The sequence below is a fragment of the Pelmatolapia mariae genome, linkage group LG9 (genome assembly GCF_036321145.2).
Source record: "Pelmatolapia mariae isolate MD_Pm_ZW linkage group LG9, Pm_UMD_F_2, whole genome shotgun sequence".
Taxonomy (NCBI): domain Eukaryota; kingdom Metazoa; phylum Chordata; class Actinopteri; order Cichliformes; family Cichlidae; genus Pelmatolapia; species Pelmatolapia mariae.
Window position 1 is genome coordinate 17,087,685 of NC_086235.1, and position 21,499 is coordinate 17,109,183.

The window sequence follows — 21,499 nt, forward strand, 5'->3', positions numbered from 1 at the left end:
ATGAAATAAGTGAGTGATGGATCTGGCTGAGAAACTGAGGACACTAACTCTCATAGGGTAGTGCCTTGACTACAAAGTCACATGCTGCTTAATCATCGTTAAATTACTCTAGATAGGAGCATAATTTTAAAATTGTTTTATTAAACAACTAACTAACAACTTGGAACACAGCTACACACACATATACAAAACCAAAGCAGTTGCTACCTGCTCGTCAATAAAAAAGACAGGTTTAAGGCACTTTACTGTTAGCTTTATTTAACATACCTTAATTTAACATTAACTTGTAAAGATGGAGAGACGTTTGTCTTTGTACACTTACAAAACTTGGCTGCCAAACTTTGATCCAAAACTAAAAACACCATGACATCATCTTTTAAAATGTATTTTAAGATTTTATTGATTAGTACAAAGACCTGCACGGCCTCTTTTCCAGCTACATCTCTGATCTCTTATACACACACTGCACTTTAAGGTCCTCAGGCAGTGGTCTGTTTTGTGCTCCAGAGGTCTGGCTGAAAACTAAAGCATACAAAGCATGTTCAGTCAAGGCTTCTCCAACAGTCTGCTTGAGGAAATCAGGTCAGCTGAATCACTGACCTCCTTTGTATCGTCTCTTAAAACAGACTTTTATGGGAGAGTATTCCTTTGTTTAGTTGAGTTTCAATTTAAAAATACACTTTTCAATATCAGAGGTGTAGTGGAACAGAAGCAAAAAGAAGCACGAAATGGAAAAACTCAATTAAAGTACCCTAGAATATCCTTCCTTACAATACTTTCTGATGGCTTATTTCAAAAGTGGAAACTCTGAAGGTTTAATAGTTGTGTTTGACTAGCAATACAGTAATTTATGCATAATTTAGAGCTGTGAGTTTTTGAGTAGTTTTGTTTATAATTCATGTAGATTATCTACATGAATCTGTGGCTATGCATGGAGTACACTTCGTGTCTAATTAGGGTTTTTAGCAAATGCTTATTGTTTGTTGTTTTGAAATTAACCCATTTAACAAAGAGACCTAAAAAAGACATGAAAAGACTGATATGATAATGACGTTTGTAAGCTGACATGCTTTGATGGATTATTTGCAGGAAGGAAGACTTTCATTCCCTCCTTTGGGTATCAGGTGACTGACAGTAAGCAGAGCAAAATATGTTGATAAGCTGAGTAAAAGAGGAAAGAAATCTCTGACAAATCCAAATTAAGCCTTCATTTTGGATCATTTCTTAGCAGGTGACAGTTAAAAAAAAAGAAGCCTGATGCCCAAAAGCAGCAAACAGAAGAGAAATTTGTCTGAGATGAGGTCACCTTCAATGTTCCCATCCTATCAGAACCATGCATGAAGAACCAGAAGCGCAGGTGACACAGGCCCATGCTGGCAGGAAACGGACTCCTGGTTGTCACCTTGGCAACATCGCCCTCGCGCTGAGTGGCTGAGTTTATATACAGGAAGTTCCCTCCACCACCTTTGGAGATAAATGCAGTACTTTACAATTGCAGCACATTTATGTAAGGCATGAGTAATATCTCAGTGCGATGAACGATGAAGCTGAAATGGCAAAAGCAAAGCCACAGCCAAACCCAGCTCAACCATCAAATTTCAGCTTTGCTGCAGGAAAGAAATCCAATAACCTTATTCTGCTGGTTCAAATATGCACGATATTTAGACGGAGGAAGGCTGTCGTTAAATGTATCCTGCAGCCAAAAGCTGCAGAGAGCTTCTTCAGCTCGGCTAGGCTTGGAGATGAGACAGCATGTGCGCAGTGCCAGAACAAAGTGGGAGTTTTCCACATGAGTTAAGGGGGATTTAAGGCCATCACAATCCACAGTGCACAAAAAAACCTGCTCACACCCACAACACAGATTCCGCTGCAGTGAATCAAAGCATAAAAGTCAAAACAAAGTCTGTGCATCTATCCAGGCAGAGCTCGCTTTCCAAGAACGTGTACACGCATGTGCTCCATTACCTGATCCTATAACGACAGGATATTTGCAGAGTCATGCCTTTGTCCATGTGTTTTTAAGCTGTAAGATCACGAGTCCATTCAGCCCATCATTCATCCTTCCGATCAATAACCTCAAATGACCGATCAGGAATAGCAACCTAGTGACAGCCAGTACAAGGTGGAGTTACAGCTGCAACTCAGAAGAGAACAGCTGGTTCATTGAGTGCACTGTCACCCATGAAAAATGCTGCTTTGTCCTCAGCTTTATGGTTCTCATGTGGCATGCAGGGACGAAATAGCTGCTATGTGTGTGTTTCTTTACCTCCTTACTTTCTCCTTAACAGTTTTCACCCGTGCGCTCCACTCATGCTGCTCGTCGTCCTCCGTTCAAACTGGTCTATCATCATTCAGGGCCTTAAATAAAAAGGGCGTGCTTGGAGAAGTCATTCGCTCATTTTCTCTACCCCTTACACAGCCTGAGACAGGAGTGAGCAATTGGTACAATTTTATGTTGCTCATGTCTTCAGAAACAATAGTTGCTAACTGTGCTGTGGCAGACAGATCTGTGGACTTGCACTCGTGCACATCTGTGCACAAGGGGATGGAGGAGAGGGAGAGTTCCAGTTTAATCTTGGACAGATGCTAAAGTGTATATTTACCAGTGGGAAATCACTCATATTTAAACTTGCTCACATACAGCAATAACTGATTTAATCCCAGGGTAACAGCATATCAGTATACAAGTTAATATTAATAGTAGACTTTTGTGGCACACAGTGTGCTCTTCTGCTGCTGTAGCCCATCTGCTTCAAGGTTTGACATATTGAATGTTCAGAAATGCTCTTCTGCATACCTTGGTTGTAACGAGAGGTTATTTGAGTTACTGTTGCCTTCCTATCACCTCAAACATCACTGAGCTGGTACAAGTCATTTTCTTCCAAAGAACTGACGTTCAATGGATATTTTCTGAAATCCTCAGAACAGCTCATCTATCTCCAGCAATCATGCTGCATTGAAAGTCATTTAAATCACTTCGCGTCTTAACCACGCCTGAATACATAAATGCACTGAGTTGCTGAAATGTGATTGGCTGATTAGATATTTGCATTAATAAGCAGTTGAGCAGGTGTAGTCAACAAATGTATTTTCAGCTGGTGAGTTATTGATGCCTTGAAGTCATACGGAAATTTTGATTAACATTACTTCGCATAGATGTGGGTAATTGTAGCCAGAGTGTCGTTACCTTTCAATTAATCAGTTTAAAAAACGATATTTGAAGCAGCTTTGCTTCATATGATAAGCAGGAATGCTGTTAAGCTCAGTTTGACTCAGACTGATATTGATCAGGAAGTATTTTTAACCCTGCCTTCATGTCGGTGTCACACAGTCCTATTTTCCAGCTGTCAAGTTGTAATTACAAAGGCGCTGCCAGAGAGCTGAAAACATGGAGGGTGTCAGGAGAATGCAGATGTTGTCTGCTCCTAATTTTGAGAAATTGTTTGTTTTTTCTGCCAGTGTTATTAACAGGAACAAACTAGGAGGCTGGCAAAAGCATCAGATCAGAAGATGCTCATATTGTAATTCTGGGTATCATGTAAGTGACACAAGGATGGAGGATTTTTTCAGACAAACCCAGACATGAGGAAAACAGAATAAAACTACCCCTCAGCGGGCTTTTCTATAGACTCAGGGAAAATCAGTTTATGATACATTATTTGTTCAGTAAGGTGATGCTCAAAAACTCTACTTTTATGAACCTCGAAGCATAAATGGAACAACTTTTGTGTAGTTGGTTAGTGAGCACCTTCTGTGGGTTACATAAAAGAACTTCAAAATACACTAGTGGAGTACTTCCTTATGTATTTTATGCCGTAGAACAAAACATTGTGCTAATCTCAGACCTTATTTCAGCCAACCACACAAAAAGCCAAAATAAAAACCCTCCACTTACTTTGAGAAAAGAAAAACAGAAGTAAAAGCACATTTTTCTTGTTTTGTATGGTCATATTTTTGGTAAGATTTTAGCAGAGAGCAGCTGCAGACCTTGGCTGTGGTCGGTGATAGGTCCAGCCCCTGGTGTCTCAGTACTGGAACCAATCCTCCAATCAAAGTCATCATCAGGGTCTTGAGAAAGTTGGCATCTCTCTTTCCACTGGTCTCCCTCCATGTTGAAGCTACAAGCACCTGGCGAGCTAATTATTTTGTCTGCCAGAAAGAAATAAATTGAAAGATGAAAGGAAAGAGTTTGCAGTCCTGATTCAAAGTTGTCCTTCTGCTCTCCAAGAAGGGACCTATTTATCATTTCTACTCACCGCAGTCGGCTTCATCCGATTCATCAGCACAGTCGGCCTTGCCGTCGCACACCAGGTGGGACTCAATGCAGTGGCCGCTGCGACACACAAAATCTGTGGGCGCAGGACAACCAACGGCCTCCACAGTGGCTAAAACATACAGATAATTATAATGAATAATCATAATTTCTATTATTCCTCAACAATTTCATCCCCATTTGAGAAGAACTTCACTCCATTTTCTAATCCAGACAAATGAAATCTGACATTAAATAAAATGCTGTGATGAACAATTTATTAATAAAACACAGACTTCCTGTGCTCAGCACCAAAGAACAGCAGCGGAGAAGAAGGTAAACAAAAGCAGACAAAGGCCTGTCAGAGAAATCAAAGCCCCCTTCCTCCTGCACCGCCTTGTTTGAGATGGAACAGAGAGCAAGGAAAACAGATCAGGTGGATCACAGACAGCACGCACACACACACACACGCACACACATTATCCACGTCTGTGCAGATGTGTGTGTGTGTGCACAGCTAAACTTCAAAGGCAGCGACATTAAATGATGAGTGAAATGAGGAAAGAGTTGAATTTCATTCCGGGAGGTCAGTGGGGTTAAAACCCATCATATAATAAACTGAAAATCCATTTTAGCGAGCACTCAAAGTTGATGGAAGTTGTCTGTCTGTGTCATTTGGCTTTGGACAGACAATTTGTCTGCTTGTGTGTCTGCAGTCTGTTTTGATCTATGCCTCCGCTTAGATCTGTAGGTCAGTGTTTATGTTCTCCCGTGTGTGTTTGTTTATACGTGTGCACTGGAGATGGAGATGGAAAAGGGTCGGCAGAGCAGGAAACATCCCCCCTGGTGCCCAGCCTTGTGCCAGGTCCTGTTTAATGTACAACATCTGTCTCAAACATAAATATCAAACGGCATCTGTCAGCGACTGTCGTCCCGAAGAAAATCAAACTCTCCTCTCGCTTCGAGACCCACCAGTTCTGCCTTTCTTTTTCTCTGAGTGTGCCGGCGACAGAATCAATTTCATACTCCAAACTATCAGCTGGAAAGATCATAAAATAATTTCACAGCATAGTTATATCGCGCTTATGAAGCTTATTGGAAGAATACTTTGATAAAACGAAAGCAGAGAGGAAGGCTAGAGAGAAACTGAAAACAATTTAATCCACTTTGTGAAATTCAGGCTGAAATCTTTTTTAGTTTTTATTTTCTCAACCACTCTAACTGTTGGAATTATTTATTTTGTTGTGTTAAGGCACCTGAGTTGGTGCGGGTTTACATCATGCATTGCTTTACTTTAATCTCACATTTACAAAGAGACTGATTCATGGGTCCAGCTTCTTTTAAAGGCAAGTTTAAGGCTATTCTCCTGACTTCAGCAAACATGCGCCGCTATGAACACAAAGTTAATAAAAGACATTTTCCTCATGCTTTTAAAAGTTTAGTTGAATTAAAGCTGCTTTTTAAATTTAAGAAGCAATAAGAAAGATTTGCACTGCCACTGTGCACAAAGCGACGGTAATATATGTGCAGGGGTTTGCCGAGCGCCAGCGAGCCTGTGATTACTTTACCAGGTGGTGAGATTTCTGGCTTTTAAAACTTTTCCTCTCCACTGCTCCTCTTTTTAGGACAATGAAATTTAAAGACCCTTCCTATCTCCTCTGCTCACCTACGATACTGCCTGCAGTTTCATTCTGTTTTAAAAATATTTCAGCCATGGATGAAAATATGTGTAAGTCCTTTTTTGCGTTATTTATCATTTACCTTTGCTGGCTGCAATTCACAGTTAATTAGTAAATTACTTGTAAACTATACCATTTAAAATTGCAGATGCAGATAGATGTACATAAATAATATGTGATATAAATACGCTGTCCAGCCCAACTAGATTTAACTAAGTAAAAAAAGTAATAAGAGCCGTCGATGACATTGGAGGTTTAGATTCAGGAACATTATGTTTCCCAAAAATGAGGTCAGCTGACTAAAAGAAGACAGAGTCAAACATTTTTACCATCAATGAATTTTTTTCTTCCCTGATGACAGCGGTATATTCCAGGATGGATATACCAGGATTCACCGGGCTCAAGTTGTGAAAGAGTGGTTTAAGGAGCATGAGACATCATTTTCACACATGGATTGGCTGTCACATAGTTCACACCATAATCCCGCTCAAAATCTTTGGGATCTGCTGGAGAAGACTTTACGCAGCACTTCCAACTTTTTGATCATGACTATAAGTGGCAAAAAATAACGTGATTCTCAATGGGAACAAATGTTGTGACAATAAGCTTATCAGATGTGTGCTGCCATCAACGGTAAAGGTGTGTGTTACTTTCTTTTGACTGTGCAGCTTTTAACACAATTCTGTCTTTGCCCGTTGCTTTGTGCCTAATAATTGGTCACAAAATTTCTCACCTTGTCTTTTGTCATTGATGCAAGAATCCATGGTCGTTTTTTTATTCGGTTAAATTGTGTTTTTGCTTAGCCAATTTTGAAATGGTTTACTTCTAATTAAAATTCACAAATTCACTAATTTTATTTTATTGCATTTCAGTTAAGTTTTTTTTTTCCTTTTTAAGATATTTGTTTTAATAATAAGAATAATCATAAAACAATTTTACTTTGTTTACATATACACCATTATATGTATTTAACCTATTATGTTTTTTTGTGTTTAACTTCATTTTTTTAAATTAACTGCAATAACAAAAGAAATACCCAAATCACTTCTCCGGGTCGCTTGTTTTAAGCTAAATGCTAACAGCAACATGCAATTTAAACATGCTAGAATTTGCTGGTTGTCAATCATTTTCCATATATCTGCCAAAAGCATCTTTAAAAAAACCCCTATTTAATTAAAAAAAATAAATGCCTGCTTGAATGTTCATAATTGTATGCAGGCATTTAATTGACATAACTATGTCATTTCATTTTTACATTACTACAACTTTTACATTTTTATTAAAGTCCACAAATGCTTTGATGCTGATTCAACCCATTTTAAATTAGTGTTCAGAAGCGTTATATAATCAATAGCTTTTTTAAAATGTACATTATTATCAGATTATTTAAGTGAGGTCCTAATAGTGATCCATGGCAGATTTATACATGTACACAAGAAAAAATCATGGTTTTCTAAGAGTTTCCTCATTTATTTTCTAAGAACCATGAATGTCTGCATCAGTTTTCATAGCAGTCCATTCAGTTATTGTTATATTTCATACCCTAAAGTGGAAGATCAAGTGAAGGACACAGTTACAATGCCATCCCCAGAACTCACATGATTAAGAATTTAGAAAAAAGTCTGTGGCACTGCCTTCGGTTCCACTCCACTATTAAAAATGCACTAATACAAAGATAAATGAAAAAAAAACTTTAAAAATGACATGTAATCATAATAATATTGACCAAACAATCGTTTGGAGCAAAATCATGAAACATGGGCTTACAGTGACCCAATTTCACCTGAAATTTGCCTTCATAGTACTTTTCATAATTATTTTATTGTAGTCCAGTCTATATGCAAAACTTGTTGTGTACTGTTTGTGCATGCTACCTACTTGGGGCACAGTCTATGTACTCCAGGTCATCTAAGGCCGCTCCACCGCTCACGTCCTTTAGGCGCACCACCTCAAATATGACTTCAAAGTTCCTGAGCTTCCTCAGGGGGATCTCTGCTCGGTTCCACTTATTGCCCTGATGTCCCGTTTGATTCCACACCTCCTTTAAATTATTCTCCATCTGTGGAGAAGAGCAGCGATGAACAAAAAGAGGCTCATGTGGTAGCATTTCACATACTATGGGGCTGCAGTCTCATTTCAAAGAGCTACAGCAGTCATTACTGTCAGAAAAAGATTTTTCAAGCTTTAAGCCTCATGTTGAGAGTGAAGAACTTCTTGGTCAAAACGTGCTGAGTCAGATATGTGGACGGTGCTGCTGCTGAGAAAAAGCGAATGCCATCTAAGAGAAGTCATTAAACTCTCATTAGCATTAGCATAACATTGTAGTAATAAGTCCCCCGCCTTGAGACCTGCGACTCACATTTAAACCCTGCTTTAAATGTGAGTATGGTAATGGATTTCTCTCATGTCACATATGGAACATATTAAAAGACAAACTGACGTCTATTCCTCTGTAAGCCCGCTATGCCTTTTCCCATGGTACTTGCCAGGCACTAAATCATGACTAATACAGCTTTGAAACAGCAAATTTGACTTTGGGTTTGGTGGATGTGCCTTTTCACGAGCCGGCATCTCATCGCTGGTTTTTATTGTCATGTCAAAAGCATCAATGGGACTTTTATAAAGCTCTATCACTTCATATTAAAATACTTTGGGCATAAGAGTAACAGGATCTAGTGAGGTGATGGTGAAGGTAGTAGAAAATGCAATGAAATTTTAACAATAGTGTAGTTCAGATGAGATAAAACAGAACCGTACTCTACATACACAGATTTAAAAAAGTAATGCTGAATGTTAGATGAAGTGGATTGAAGAAAAAAACAAAACTCGAGGCCTTTTTTTGAAAACTAAAGAATAAATAAATCAAGACAAAAAGTATCAACAAGAGTACAAGTCTTCAAATTGTTGTTGCATGCTCCGGTCAAGCCAACAAAGACAAATAAAGTAGCAAAGTATAATTAAAGATGAGTAAAAAAATGAATGTTTGGGATTATTTATTTAAAGATTTCTCACCTAGATTATGTAATAAAATGATAGAACTACCTGAAGTCTTTGGGATCATTAACTGTGGGGACGATGGTCCTGTGTGGGTTAAGGAAGAAGTGTGATCTGTGTTCACCCTGAAAAAATGTTTACTTAAATAGAAGCGGTGGTGCATAAAACACCGTGCTTTGCTACCGTTTACAATGTTGTACTTATGGCAGATGATCCACGTCAGTAAAGAACTGCAGGTCATTTCCTGAATTTGTTAATCTAATGTGATGCTCGTCTTTGTTCAAACACGAAACCCTTAAAGCTGAAAACCTTCCCATAAAATATCTGCATCTGTATGTCGCTTGTGGAAGATTTTCTTTTTATTTGAGTATTTCATTTGAGGATGAATGGTTACATTGTTGCTCCTTGTTTGGCCAAAGGGGATGAAACAAATCCCTGACTGCATGTCTAACCAGCCACACTCGATTTTAGCTGAAACCTTTTCTGTTTTCAATAACGGGACCAGAATGAAGCAAAACAGACCGCTTAGCAGAACGCTTCTGTGGGCTAGCAAGACAAAAATGACATGCTTGGTTTATCAGAAATGTTTTCAAACTGTGTAAAGTCATCAGGGATGTGGTATAAGTGTTTAGGTTGGCAACAGCGTGTCTGAATAACTCGCCCATCTACAATAAATAGCAGCACATGGCCACTTTTAAAACTTTTTTATTGAAAGAATGTGGAACCGCTTGGAGTTGGTGTAGCTGAAGAGTCTCTGATGGGGTTAGACCTGCAAAAGCATTGAGCCAAGAATAAGAATGAAGTGTAAGAAATGGCAGCTAATTGTTGGCAAACTGAGCCAGTATGGATCAAGACTGACTTTGTACAACTTTTGAGAAAAATACCCAAACATCTATAAGGTACTGAGCAAAACTTATATAGCAGTACTTCTCCAGACCTTCCGAAGGTCTTTCAAAGTTTCTCTTTTTCTTTGATCTACTTTTTTACTCCTTTTCAGTCCAGTCCTTGAACCTCCCCAAGGTCATGGTGAAGAGAGAGCTAAGTGTAAAAGCGAAGCTCTCAATTTACCGGTCGATCTACATCCCTATCCTCACCAAAAGTGACCGAAAGAACGAGATTGTGGATAAAAGCGGCAGAAATGAGCTTCCTCCGAAGGGCGGCTGGACTCTCCCTTAGAGATAGGGTGAGAAGTTCAGCCATCCGGGAGGGGCTCAGAGTAGAGCCGCTGCTCCTTCACATCAAAAGGAACCAGTTGAGGTTGGAAACGCCTTGGTGTTCCCGTGGACAAGCTGGAGGAGGTGGCTGGGGAGAGGGAGGTCTGGGCTTCTCTGCTTAGGCTGCTGCACCCACGAACCGGCCCCGGATAAACGGAAGAAGATGGATGGATGGATGGATGTTTTTTATTTGTTTGTTGAGCCACTTAACACTGACCTGATGAATCATTCAAAGGGGATTCAAAGGGATGAATCAGTATTATGTATACACAACTTAGCAAAGAACCAATTTTTGGTATTTTTAGGCACTTTGTTACAGCAACCATGAAAACATATAATTAGTTTTCTTTATTTTTCAGCTAAATCTTTGAAAAATGCCAAAAATAACCCAGTTTGGAATAGATAAAATTGTATTTTTCACCAACAAGATGAATCCAGAAGAGCTGTTAGTCATTGGCTATATTAGGAAACACTCCACACCATGAAGAATACAGTCCTTGAATAAATGGTTCCCATTTTCCTAGAATAATTTCTATATATATATATATATATATATATAAAGCCTTTTGCATAGTATTGTATATTCTGCTTTGTTCTGCATCAAGGATATCAGTTATAGTTGAAACTCAATCTTAGGTTCAGGTCAGTACGGAGAAGAGCATTAATGGGGGTGCATATAGATTTAACTACCTATTCTGCAGAAGCTCACGAGTCTGATATTAATACTGCTGTAACTCTAATAATTTATGACGGCTTCCTTGTCCTCTGCTCTTTGTAAAGGTGATGGGAAAACTGCAGGTCTATAGCTTCACATAATTAATTCAGTTTTAAGGGCAGTGCTGCAGTGGGAATGAGTCGCAGGAGTGTGAAATAAACACTACCCCTAACAAAATAAAGCAGCATATATGCTGCACTTGAGGTGGCAATATGTGACCAGAGGCTCGACTGCAGTGAAAGGAAACCTGGTGTAATATACTCAAACGCAGAGGACAAGCAATGTCACTTTCTACTCTGCGGTTGGAAAGCCTATTAAAATGCACCCTTGGGTGAGGCTTGCACAGACTGTCTTCTCTCTTTATGCCAGTGAAGCCCTGGCTTGAAATAATCTTGTTACTGTGAGAGTAGAGCGTACATTAATAGGCAGCGTTACAGCAGGACTTATCCAGATTTATGCCACGGAGTAAAGGCCCAATCCATAAAAGCAGCCAGAGAGCGAGTGACGAGCGCGCGTTACAGGCATACGTAGCTCACATTTGATGCCTGGGTGGCATATCAGTCGAGGCATTTATTCGATCAATTTGAAGCTTCATTTCCTGAGCTTGCAGTCAAGGCAGCGCAAGCCGCCAATTCGGTTTGCTCAAAGTGAAGAGAGGATACACATTTGCATAATTTCTTTTTATTATCCCTCAGTAAAAGTCAGGAGGGCAAGAAACAGAAGAAAGAAACAAAGTTGTGCTCGCAACAAAAAGCTTCTTTTATTGAAACTGTGAAATCCTTGACGTCTTAACCGTATACTGAATGTTCCACAAAACTAAAATCCAATTTGTATTCATGGCTTTTTCATTTTATGAAACTGCTGGCAGCTGTTTTCTGTCAACTTACCTTTTAGTCAAATCACATTCAAGTTTTTTGGGTTTTTTTACACTCAGTCTTTCCTTACTTAAAAAAATATTTCCATGTTTCACCAGGGACAGATTTGCATATTGTTTCCGTGACGAGAAACACGCACAAATGATTAGCCTCATCATGCTATATTTTACTCGAGTAGAACGTCCTCTCTGTGGCTGACCGGCAGATGTTTGGCTCACCATAATCGCAGGCTGCATCTGAACCCACAACACCATATATAACTATATTAATGAGCAAATAGCTAGCTATGTAGTAATTTTGCTGTCATCGTTATGGTAGGCTGACTCAAAACGCATCAGTCAGTAAGGCAAACAAACAGCCTATTATGAAAAATACATGGCAGGGAAAGTAAAATATTTCTTCCATGAAAAGAGGAAGAGTGCATCTCTCCAAGATGAAACTTTTATACTGCTGAGACAGCCAAGGAAATGGGGTATAACGAAAAATACGAATTACATTATTTTCATGTAGATGCTAAAAAGTTATCCATATAATCTTGTCTCCTAAAAACAAAAAAAAGGATTTCTGTTTTAGCAAATTTGAGCAAAGTTATTATCTTAATATTTCCTCCGTCCTTCGTTAGCATAATCCCATTTCTGTTTTAATTCTGTTCCAGACTTTATTTTTTTCACCAAACTTTAATTGCACCATCTCATCTCTGACCCCTTACAAAGTTGCAAATGTTAAAACTTTAAAGCTGCACAAGGCAAAAATTAAGAAGAAAAGGTCCGACTTTGTAAACAGGGGACTCTCCTTCTGTAGCTTCCGCCTCCCTCTAAGCCCCGCCCACTAGGAAGCAAACTAGATTATGCAAGTGCTTCACACAGTAACTTCATGCCTTTGGCTTCAAACCGGATTCAAACCTTTCTCTCAGGTTAAAATGTTTAGCTTTAGTCTATTTATGTTTAGCTAAGAGAAATATATCCCAGTTCATAGTGCAGGGCTCAAATCTGTTCTGAATTCTTGTACCATAAGTAATTTTTTTTTGTACAGTGATGCCAAAAATGTTGCCTACACCAGCTTTACTTTTTTTTAAATAGAAAATTATACATTAAATTCTCAGTAGTTCTCACTTCCATATGTACAAAGCTTTAAAATGGGTATCTACTTTTTTTCCCATTACATTTAGCTAAGGTCAGTGGCCAGTCACTGGTAGCACGAGGCGATACCTGGACCCTACATAGATTGCACAGGTAGGCCAACTCCTCCAGGACTGCACATCAACATGTGTCATTGCCAAAAGGTTTTTTTGTATTTCCCAGTTCAGTCTCAGAAGCATGGAGACTAGCAGTTACTACAGGTCTATATAGGTCATTAACTAATTAGCGGGACTGTTATCTGCTTCATTGTGCAAGAAAGAACAGGATGAGCACTGCTAAAGCTACAAAATGATCTCCACCAGGCCACTGGTGTGATTGCCTTTGACCAAACAATGAGAAACAGAGGTGCACACAGACCTCTACAGGCTAGGCAATAGCACCCTAACTGCAATTAGATATCAGGATAAAATGCTTGCACAAGCTGTAACACCCTACGCTGGTACAATGGGTCCTGGGTTCCTCTTGGTGCACAACAATGCCAGGCCTCATGTGGTGAGAGTATGCAGGCAGTTCCCAGAGGATGAAGGCATTGATACCATTGACTGTCCTAAATCCAATAGAGCAACTCTGGGACATTATATATTTCAGTCCTTCTGATACTGCCAGGTTGCACCTCCAACTGTCCAGGAGCTCAGTGATGCCCTGGTCCAGATCTGGGAGGAGATCCTCTAGGACATCATCCATCATCTCATAGGAGAATGCATGTATACTTTGAACCACAGTACATGGATGTAGACACATTAGAAGCAGTGTCGCTGGAAGTTTGAAGATTGGCAGGTACATTAATGCTACTTAACTCACTCTTACACCCCATCTTTATTCAGTTTGCTCTGCTGCTGAGGACAGACACTTCATTAGTGTGATGACTAATGACTAAAAGAAGCAGTTCACACGGCTGGTGATATAAATAGAGCCGCCTGTTGAGCCCCTTGTGAACTTCATGGGAGGGGGGGACGCTTGCCATGTAAATACAATCCCCTCCCTTTCACTCTTATTATCATAAGCCTCTTTGTTGTTCAGTCACCCTTTAAAGATGCATAGTATACACTATATTTACACTATGATGCTTGCAGAGAGTGTGAGCGTGTTTGTGTGTTTTTATTGTCCTGCCTGTGCAAATGTGTGTGCACGCTAGTATTTATGTAGCTGCAACATCCGGACTATAAAAGTGCTCTAATGTTGTAAATTATAGCACAAACCAATAATCTGTGAGTGCTTATGTCTTTGAACCCTGTAGGTCATACATGCACTTATCATCATTTCTGTGTCATAGGAAGCTATAGCCACATAACACTGGAGGCATTTTGGTTTTATCTGCCTGTCTCTCTCCCTCACACACACACACACGCACACACACACACACACACACACACACACACACACACACACACACACACACACACACACACACACACACACACGCACACACACGCACGCACACACACACAGAGGGTGGCCTCTGAACTCTCCACCCACTACGTCTGTGTCTCTAAGTGTAAATGAGTCCAGTGCCTCATTTTAAAGCAGAGAGCTGACCTTCTTTAAAAGGCCAAATTTTACATTTCCAACCCATATGTGAAAGAGGGTGCACATTTAAAAATAGTCCACATGCATTTATCATCTCCTGCCTCTCGGAGAGCCTCATAATCAATCCAACAGCTGGCTGGATGACTGGGGGACTGGGCAAATCCCATCATGATAGCAGTATCCAGTCTACAGCAGGCTTTAATGTACAATCAATAGCAAAGACTATTTGTCTAATGATTGAGACAAAAACAGCATCAGTAAGTGTAACGTGTCCATCCAAGCATGTGATCAGTGAATGAGTAACATAACAAGGTTGTTCTTTTATTAATGTGCAGCCACAATCATTCAATGTGTTTTAGTTTTTGTTCACAAATGAAGAACAATGAAACAAACAGCAAGGGATCAAAGTAGGTTTTTAAAATTGCCATTAGAAAGAACTATATAGAAACAACAGGCACACATACACAATATATACAAATTTCACCACATTCCCATAGGGTCTTACCAGTGTTTTTTATTTTCTACAGACATCTCAAATGTGTTTGTATGTTTATATTTTCATAATTAAAAGTGAAAGTAGCAGAAACATGTCTTTTTAACTGTAGCTCTGTGTCAGAGACAGGAATAAGTTATAGTTTGCTTTTCTTCTGTTTCTCTCTTCATGTTTCTTGTGTTTTGTTTTTCCCGTTGCTGATGTTGTTTACCCCTGTCTGAGTTTCTAATTGTTTCCTCTACGTGTTTCCTCTGCGTGTGTATTCCAGTATTGTGCCATTTTTTTGGCAGTCATTTCCTGTTTTATTTGTGTAATCACTTTCCCTGTGCGTATTAGGGTGTTTTCTTCCTCTTTTTTGTGCTCTTGTGATTGCCTGCTCTTGTTCCTTATTACCCTGCTCTCTGGTGTGTGTAATTTTTTTCAGGGCTTCGTAGTTGCTCTGGTTCAGTTATTGCTCCCATTAGATGGCTTTTCTCTTTGGATGTTTTGTTTGGTTGGGTATTTTTTTTAATTTATTTTTTTCACTTTTAAACTCCTAAATCTTTCAGCTTCCTACCAAAATCTGTCTGCCATGTGTGTTTGAATGTGGATCCTCCTTGAAATGAACTTGAACAGCCTTTTATTTTGCATGAGCAATGATATGTAAATGTTTGAAAAAGGGGGGTGCTACAAATAAATAACTGAATACATTTATATTAGCATTTTTGTTGCAGATGGCATAAAAAGTTCCTGAAGTGCCACACATGCAGAAAAATGATCTGCTACACCTTCCTGCAGAGGAATGAATCTTGTCAAGCACAGCAGCACCTTCTGCTTGAGTCATACCTGATAAAGTGAAATAAAGTTTAGAGTAAATAGACTAGAGGATGGAGGCCAAACCCACAAGAGTTTATATGGCAGAAAAGTCCAAATAGAAATTTTAATCCCCCAGAATCAGCCATGTGTACAGAAACTTGATGGGTAAGAAGAACTGCAAACTTCCAAAGAGAGAATCTTCCCAGATGCTCAGAACCAACTACAACCTCTACAGTATCCCTCTATAGATCAAACACCTCCTCTCTTTTTTACAAATACAGACACCATGATACAGCTGCACTAATTTGATGTCATTTCTGTCTATATGCAGATGCATTACCTTGATCAGAAGCCGGATGCTTCCCGAGGCCTTGTGGGAAATGTAGTACCAGAAGGAGAGCTTGCAGATGGCGCTAGACTCTTTCCACACAGAGCTTCTAATATGAGCTTTATCGCCTTTCAGTCCCACTGGTGTTGCTTCCAAATAGACAAAATGCCCTAAAGGAAGAGAAATGAGGTAAAGTGATGAAGGAGAAAGGCACTGAGCCAGCAAGTGAGCACAGAGGTTGAAAACTATCTCTGCACGGACGGCTCTGACAAATCACATGAAGGTCACAAAACGTGTTGGGGGAAGGAGGGCCAAGAGTCACGGGGTAATCTCTGACACATCTTCTAATGTCTCACTGCCTTTGGCACAGGGGAGCACTCAAACTTTCTCAGTTAAGTAGAGAAAGGAGAAAGCAGGAAAATGAATTAATGAAAAATAAAGAAAGTGTATCTGTCTTTGCACTCAGCATTAGCTACATTAATAATAATAATCTTACATCGGTTTTTTTGTAGTTTATGGCTTTTGTATCGCTGTTACTGAATATTTTAAACACACTTAAAGTTTAGTTATAATTCTTCTGATTTTCATGGAATCAAACTCAATTTTTTATGGTCTACATTTTTTAGCAGAATATTAAGATCAGTTGACCACCCGGTTTTAGGTTGGCTTTTCAAGAAATGATGCAGCATGTAATCTGGTGTTCCCACAGCTATATCAGAACTGTATTAAGACTTTCACTGTGAAGCAGTTAGTGGGAATGTAATATATTTCTCACCACAGTTTGCAATAAACATGAATGCCTCTGCAAGACATCCTCATTTTTGGTGTTTTTGCAGATAACAAAGTAATGGGAGAAGAAGCCACAGCAGGGTATTCTTCTCCTCCTCCTCCTCCTCGTCCTCTGTAACAAACTCCCTTTTCTCTGCTCTGTTGTTGTCTGGTTATGGCTGTTATTGCTGACTGACTTCTTTATTAGAACATTATTTGTCTGGCTGCACAGTAAACTGACTCAGAAAAAGCTTTTTGTTTTGTTTCTTCACAGAAAAGCTGTTTAGCGAGTGTTTCCTGTAGTATTTACCCACACTTGCTGTGACTGTTATTCTGTTTGGCAAGGTTTGAAAAGATTTATTAAAGCAACAGATATGGCTCTGAGCTCATCACTCCCTGCACATATCTTAAACATAGAAATTGGAGAGTGATGGAAAAACTTGCCCCCAGAGCAGGAGGATGCTGGCGATGCAGGACAGGAGCGCTGACATGCCAGAGAGAGGGAGATGGGAAATCGGCAGATGTTAAATCTTAATTTGAGGGTGTGTTCGGTAAATGACATGAGGAAAGTGCGGCATGTTACGTGTGCATGACACAGCACGCTCGGGGGTCAGCCAGCAAGCTAGCAGACTTAGCTTCAACAGCAGCTCGTGTCACATTTGAAATCTTTTGCACATTCTTAAGAGCAAATGGGTGTGGACATGAGACCTCTGAGCGGAGTGTCCTGCAGTCACTGTAATGTTTGCAGCTCATCTTTAGGGTTAAGTTTGTTTGGGGATGTGACCTCCATGGATCAGTCAGGGCACACAAATGCTCGATAAGATCAGGGTCTGGAAAGTTTGCGGGCCGGGTCAAGGTATCTGCCTTTTTGTTGCGTTCCTTGAGCTGTTCTACTTTTTGTGGAGGCTGGAAAGGCTGCAGCCATCCTGGGAATCCCTTCCCTGCACACAGTCTGACTTTTAAAAATAGTTTCTAAATGCAAGTTCACATCCAGCAGGCTTCTTGGAGTTTTTAGTAAAGGAAAGTTTGTGCGCAAGATTTGCTATGCATTATCCTTTTAATAAAAAAGCTGTCAGAAGCTCTGCATTTTATTTTATTTTTTTTATTTAGCAGCGTTTCTTTTGCTTCCCAAGTGAGTGTGCTAACTAATGATTAGAACAAAATAAAAAGATCTCCTGCTTTGCTGCCCATTTCTTATCTGATCAGTTAGCTTCACCTCAGGGTTATAATGGGAACATTGGGAAACACGGAGGTGATGGCTATGCAACAACTGACAGCTAATTTAAACTCAAATGGCATAACTGCACTGCTTGTTGCTAAACAAATTAGATAACAATGAAATGGCATATTAAAAAACAAAATCATGTGCATTTGTTTCTTTATTGCAATCATCTGAGGCTTTGAGTGGACCACTATGCTATGTGGAAAAACATCAACATCTGTCCAGTTTTGACTGGGGAATAATATTAGCCATGTTTGCTGGGTTGCCATAAGGTGCTGTTGGTTGGGTTGCTTGTTTTGGATCAGTATCAAAGTAGGAGATACATGCAGGAGGCTGCATAATAAAAATTAGCTTAAGTGATAAGTAATTTATGTGTATTGCTTTTTTGGCATGCACAGAGTAAAGTGGAATTTTAGCCTTGAATAAATCACCTGGTGCGCTTTCAGATGCTGAGAAGAAACTCATTGATTTTGTCTCTAAAGTTACAAAAGCGTGAATTAAACATGGTGGAGAGCCATTTGGCCCAAGCAGGTAAAATTTGAAAAATCATTCATTCTGATTATACAAAGCCACTCACAAGCACAGATGCACCTGCTAAATTATGCAACGGTAATTCAAGGTGGAGGCTAAAGAATCGTTCTTTTTAATGAGAAACGGTGGTAAAAAGAAAAATCCTACACCTTTAAATGTGTACAGAGTTCATAGTGTACCAGAAAATGCAAACTCATACCATTCTCATTCATCAGCGTGTGATCATACGGAGGCCGTATGCTTTGGACAGACCCAGTGCCCAGCACCCAGTGAAAATTATCAGCAAGGGAGCTCTTCCACCCACAGCGTCCGTTCTCAAAGGTGCACGAAGTCCCACAATGCTTCTCATCCGTTCCATCGCCACAGTCATCTGTGAAGTCACAGCTCTGCCATGGAGTGAAACACCTGCCATTTTCACAAGGCAGGAAGCCTGAAGGACAGGACCCTGACAATAAAACAACAAAAAAAAAAGAAATATATCTCAGACGCGAATGTTCTTAAATGTAAAGTAGCATGTTTTTTCTCAAATATATGACAGGTCGCCAGTCGTCCTGGATCTTTGGAACTCACTACCACTTCACCTCCATCAGTCAGACCATATTACACATTTTCAATCACATGTTAAAGCCAAACTGTTCATGATATAAACTATAACCCATATTTTTTATATATATTATTCTGGGATTTAAAATATTTCTTGCTATTGTGTTTTTTGTGGATCTTGTTAATTTTGTGGAGTCAGGCCAGCTTGAGTGTTTTGAAAAGAGCCAACAAATAAAATTTATTGTCATTATTATTATTATTGAGCGTCCCATAACATAACACCACCTCTGGATCGACGCACTGTAAAGGTCAGTGTTGAGCTCCATATTCTTCTTTATATTTGTCTGTACTGCTATCACATATATACTGTATATATGAACTGTATATGATTTTTGTTTTATCCATACAAAACAGGTATAAGAACCAGACTGCAGGAAGTCATTGCTTCTCACCAAGAAATAATATCGTTTGCAAAACTGAAAACTGTTTTCCAGATACTGTATGTTAATTATGTATGTTCATTTAAGAGGTTTACATGTGCAAAGCTAACAGGCTGCTGCTGCAGGTTAATATTTAAAGTAAAGCAATTTGTGCATTTTCTAAAACATCCAGCTTTTTTGTTATGAATTACAAAGTGCAATAAAAATGTTGTGCCTATAGGAGTTTCAGCAAAATAACTACTGTGTGCTTCACCAGATTAGACAGCACCACATGAGTTGAGCATTAACTTCGGAGCGTAAGCAGTCAACTCAAGAGAGGGGGACCGTCTGCATGTGGTATCGGGGGCTCTTTAAGAGGCTTAGGAAGACAAAAGGGCATGGGGTTATAAGCATGAAACACTGTATGATCGGGTGGCTGGAGAAGGCTGGAATCTGCTTCTTTTGGAGCCAAACATTCCAGTGGGGTCAGTGCTTAGCTTAAGGGAGTGTTACAAAGAGAGATGAGGCGTGATGAAGAGGGGTGGTCCTTGTAATTAAAGGAGAGAAAGGGGTATAAGTCCTTCCTAATCCTTTGTTCCTCTTCAGATGCACAGGACCAGAAGCAATGTGCCCCACAAAGGCACATAGGAAGCCAGGAAGCCACAGCTCCCAGCTGCTCTGCTACATACTGAGCCTGTAGGTGGATTTATTTCAAAGATCAGCTAACAGCATACTGCTAAACCCACAGGAGTGGCTACCGCTCTGCTCCTGTGAATGCACACTAATTCATTTGTCCTCATTAATTCCTGCTTATATCTTGTCACATGGATAACTCAAAGAGCTCGAAGGCTGCTGGCAATGTGACCTTCTCACCAGGCTCCTCCTGAACTTACTTACATACAGTATGTGGGCAGGCGCCCTGAGCGGCATGCTGCCCCCTTGTGCAGCAATGTCATTCAGGCTCAACATTAAAGTTTAAATCCCAGTGAATTATTTCAGGATAGGAAGTTTATTGGCTAAAATGTAGAAGGACACCCAGGTTTCAGATAATTCACTGGAAAACTGTCCTGTTTTTATCTAAAATATTTATAACATTTATTGTTAATCAGAAACACTTTACTGTAAAATGTGGACCTTTATGAATGAATTTCCATAATATGAACATTGCACACAGCCACTTACTCGACTGCACGAGTATTAAAGAGTAGATGACCCTAAATGTTCCAGTTTGCAGCTTTTATCTTTTACAGAAAGAGCCACAAAAAAAAGATTAAAAAGTTTTGCTTTCACTGCTTTACTAAAGGATTTTAATGGAAAACTTATTTGACTTGTATTTTCTCCAGTTCTATTGCAAGTCCAACACAATATTTTTCAGCTGCCAGCAGATTTCTGCGGCCTGTTTTGAAAAGCTCGATAGTGACTCGAAGAAAGAGCGAGAAAACATTAAATTGGCTGATCGGCTCAAATCTGATTTGCATTTTGTTCTTTCTCTCCTTTACACACGCTCACATTTACATGCAGTCTACAGATGCATACGAAGAACTCCACGTTAACATTATTCATGTGTGTTGTTCTACAGTTTTGGGTATTTTTTCAGGCAGAACTATAAAACAAGTGCAAGTGGAGAGTAAAAGCGGTCGGTCTTTCTGCTCCATCATGTGATGGTTTTATATAGATTGAAGCTGTGGAAGAAAAAGCTCCCGAGGGAACAGCAGTATATAATTACAGTTCCTGCTGTCTCTGCTCTCATCAGTATTACTGTACGTCCTCTGCAGCCTGCAGCTGCTGAGACACAAAGAGAAAAGGTTTCTGTTTCAATTCTTCTCCCTCTTGTCTCATTAATGGCCACGTGGACTCACCTCACTGTCAGGGCAGCGGTGATACTCCCTGACTTAACCTTCAAGAAACGCTTCATATCACCGTGTTCTTTAGAATGCCTTTCTTTCCTGTTTTCACACTACTTTATTTGCTTCTTCCTTCTTCTTTCAGAAAATTATCCTGTCAT

The 21,499-nt window shown here is 39.6% G+C and overlaps 1 protein-coding gene across 1 annotated transcript in view; it reads right to left on the minus strand.

Annotated features, from left to right (window-relative positions):
* Window positions 1-21,499, minus strand: part of malrd1 (MAM and LDL receptor class A domain containing 1) — a 69,735-nt gene that overhangs the window by 11,425 nt on the left and 36,811 nt on the right. Inside the window, exons 20-25 of the mRNA XM_063483205.1 lie at window positions 18,732-18,977; window positions 16,024-16,181; window positions 7,810-7,990; window positions 4,257-4,385; window positions 3,988-4,149; window positions 1,307-1,464 (exon numbers count right to left, since the gene is read on the minus strand). Of these exons, the coding sequence (XP_063339275.1) occupies window positions 1,307-1,464; window positions 3,988-4,149; window positions 4,257-4,385; window positions 7,810-7,990; window positions 16,024-16,181; window positions 18,732-18,977 (1,034 nt within the window). The remainder of the gene's footprint in view (window positions 1-1,306; window positions 1,465-3,987; window positions 4,150-4,256; window positions 4,386-7,809; window positions 7,991-16,023; window positions 16,182-18,731; window positions 18,978-21,499) is intronic.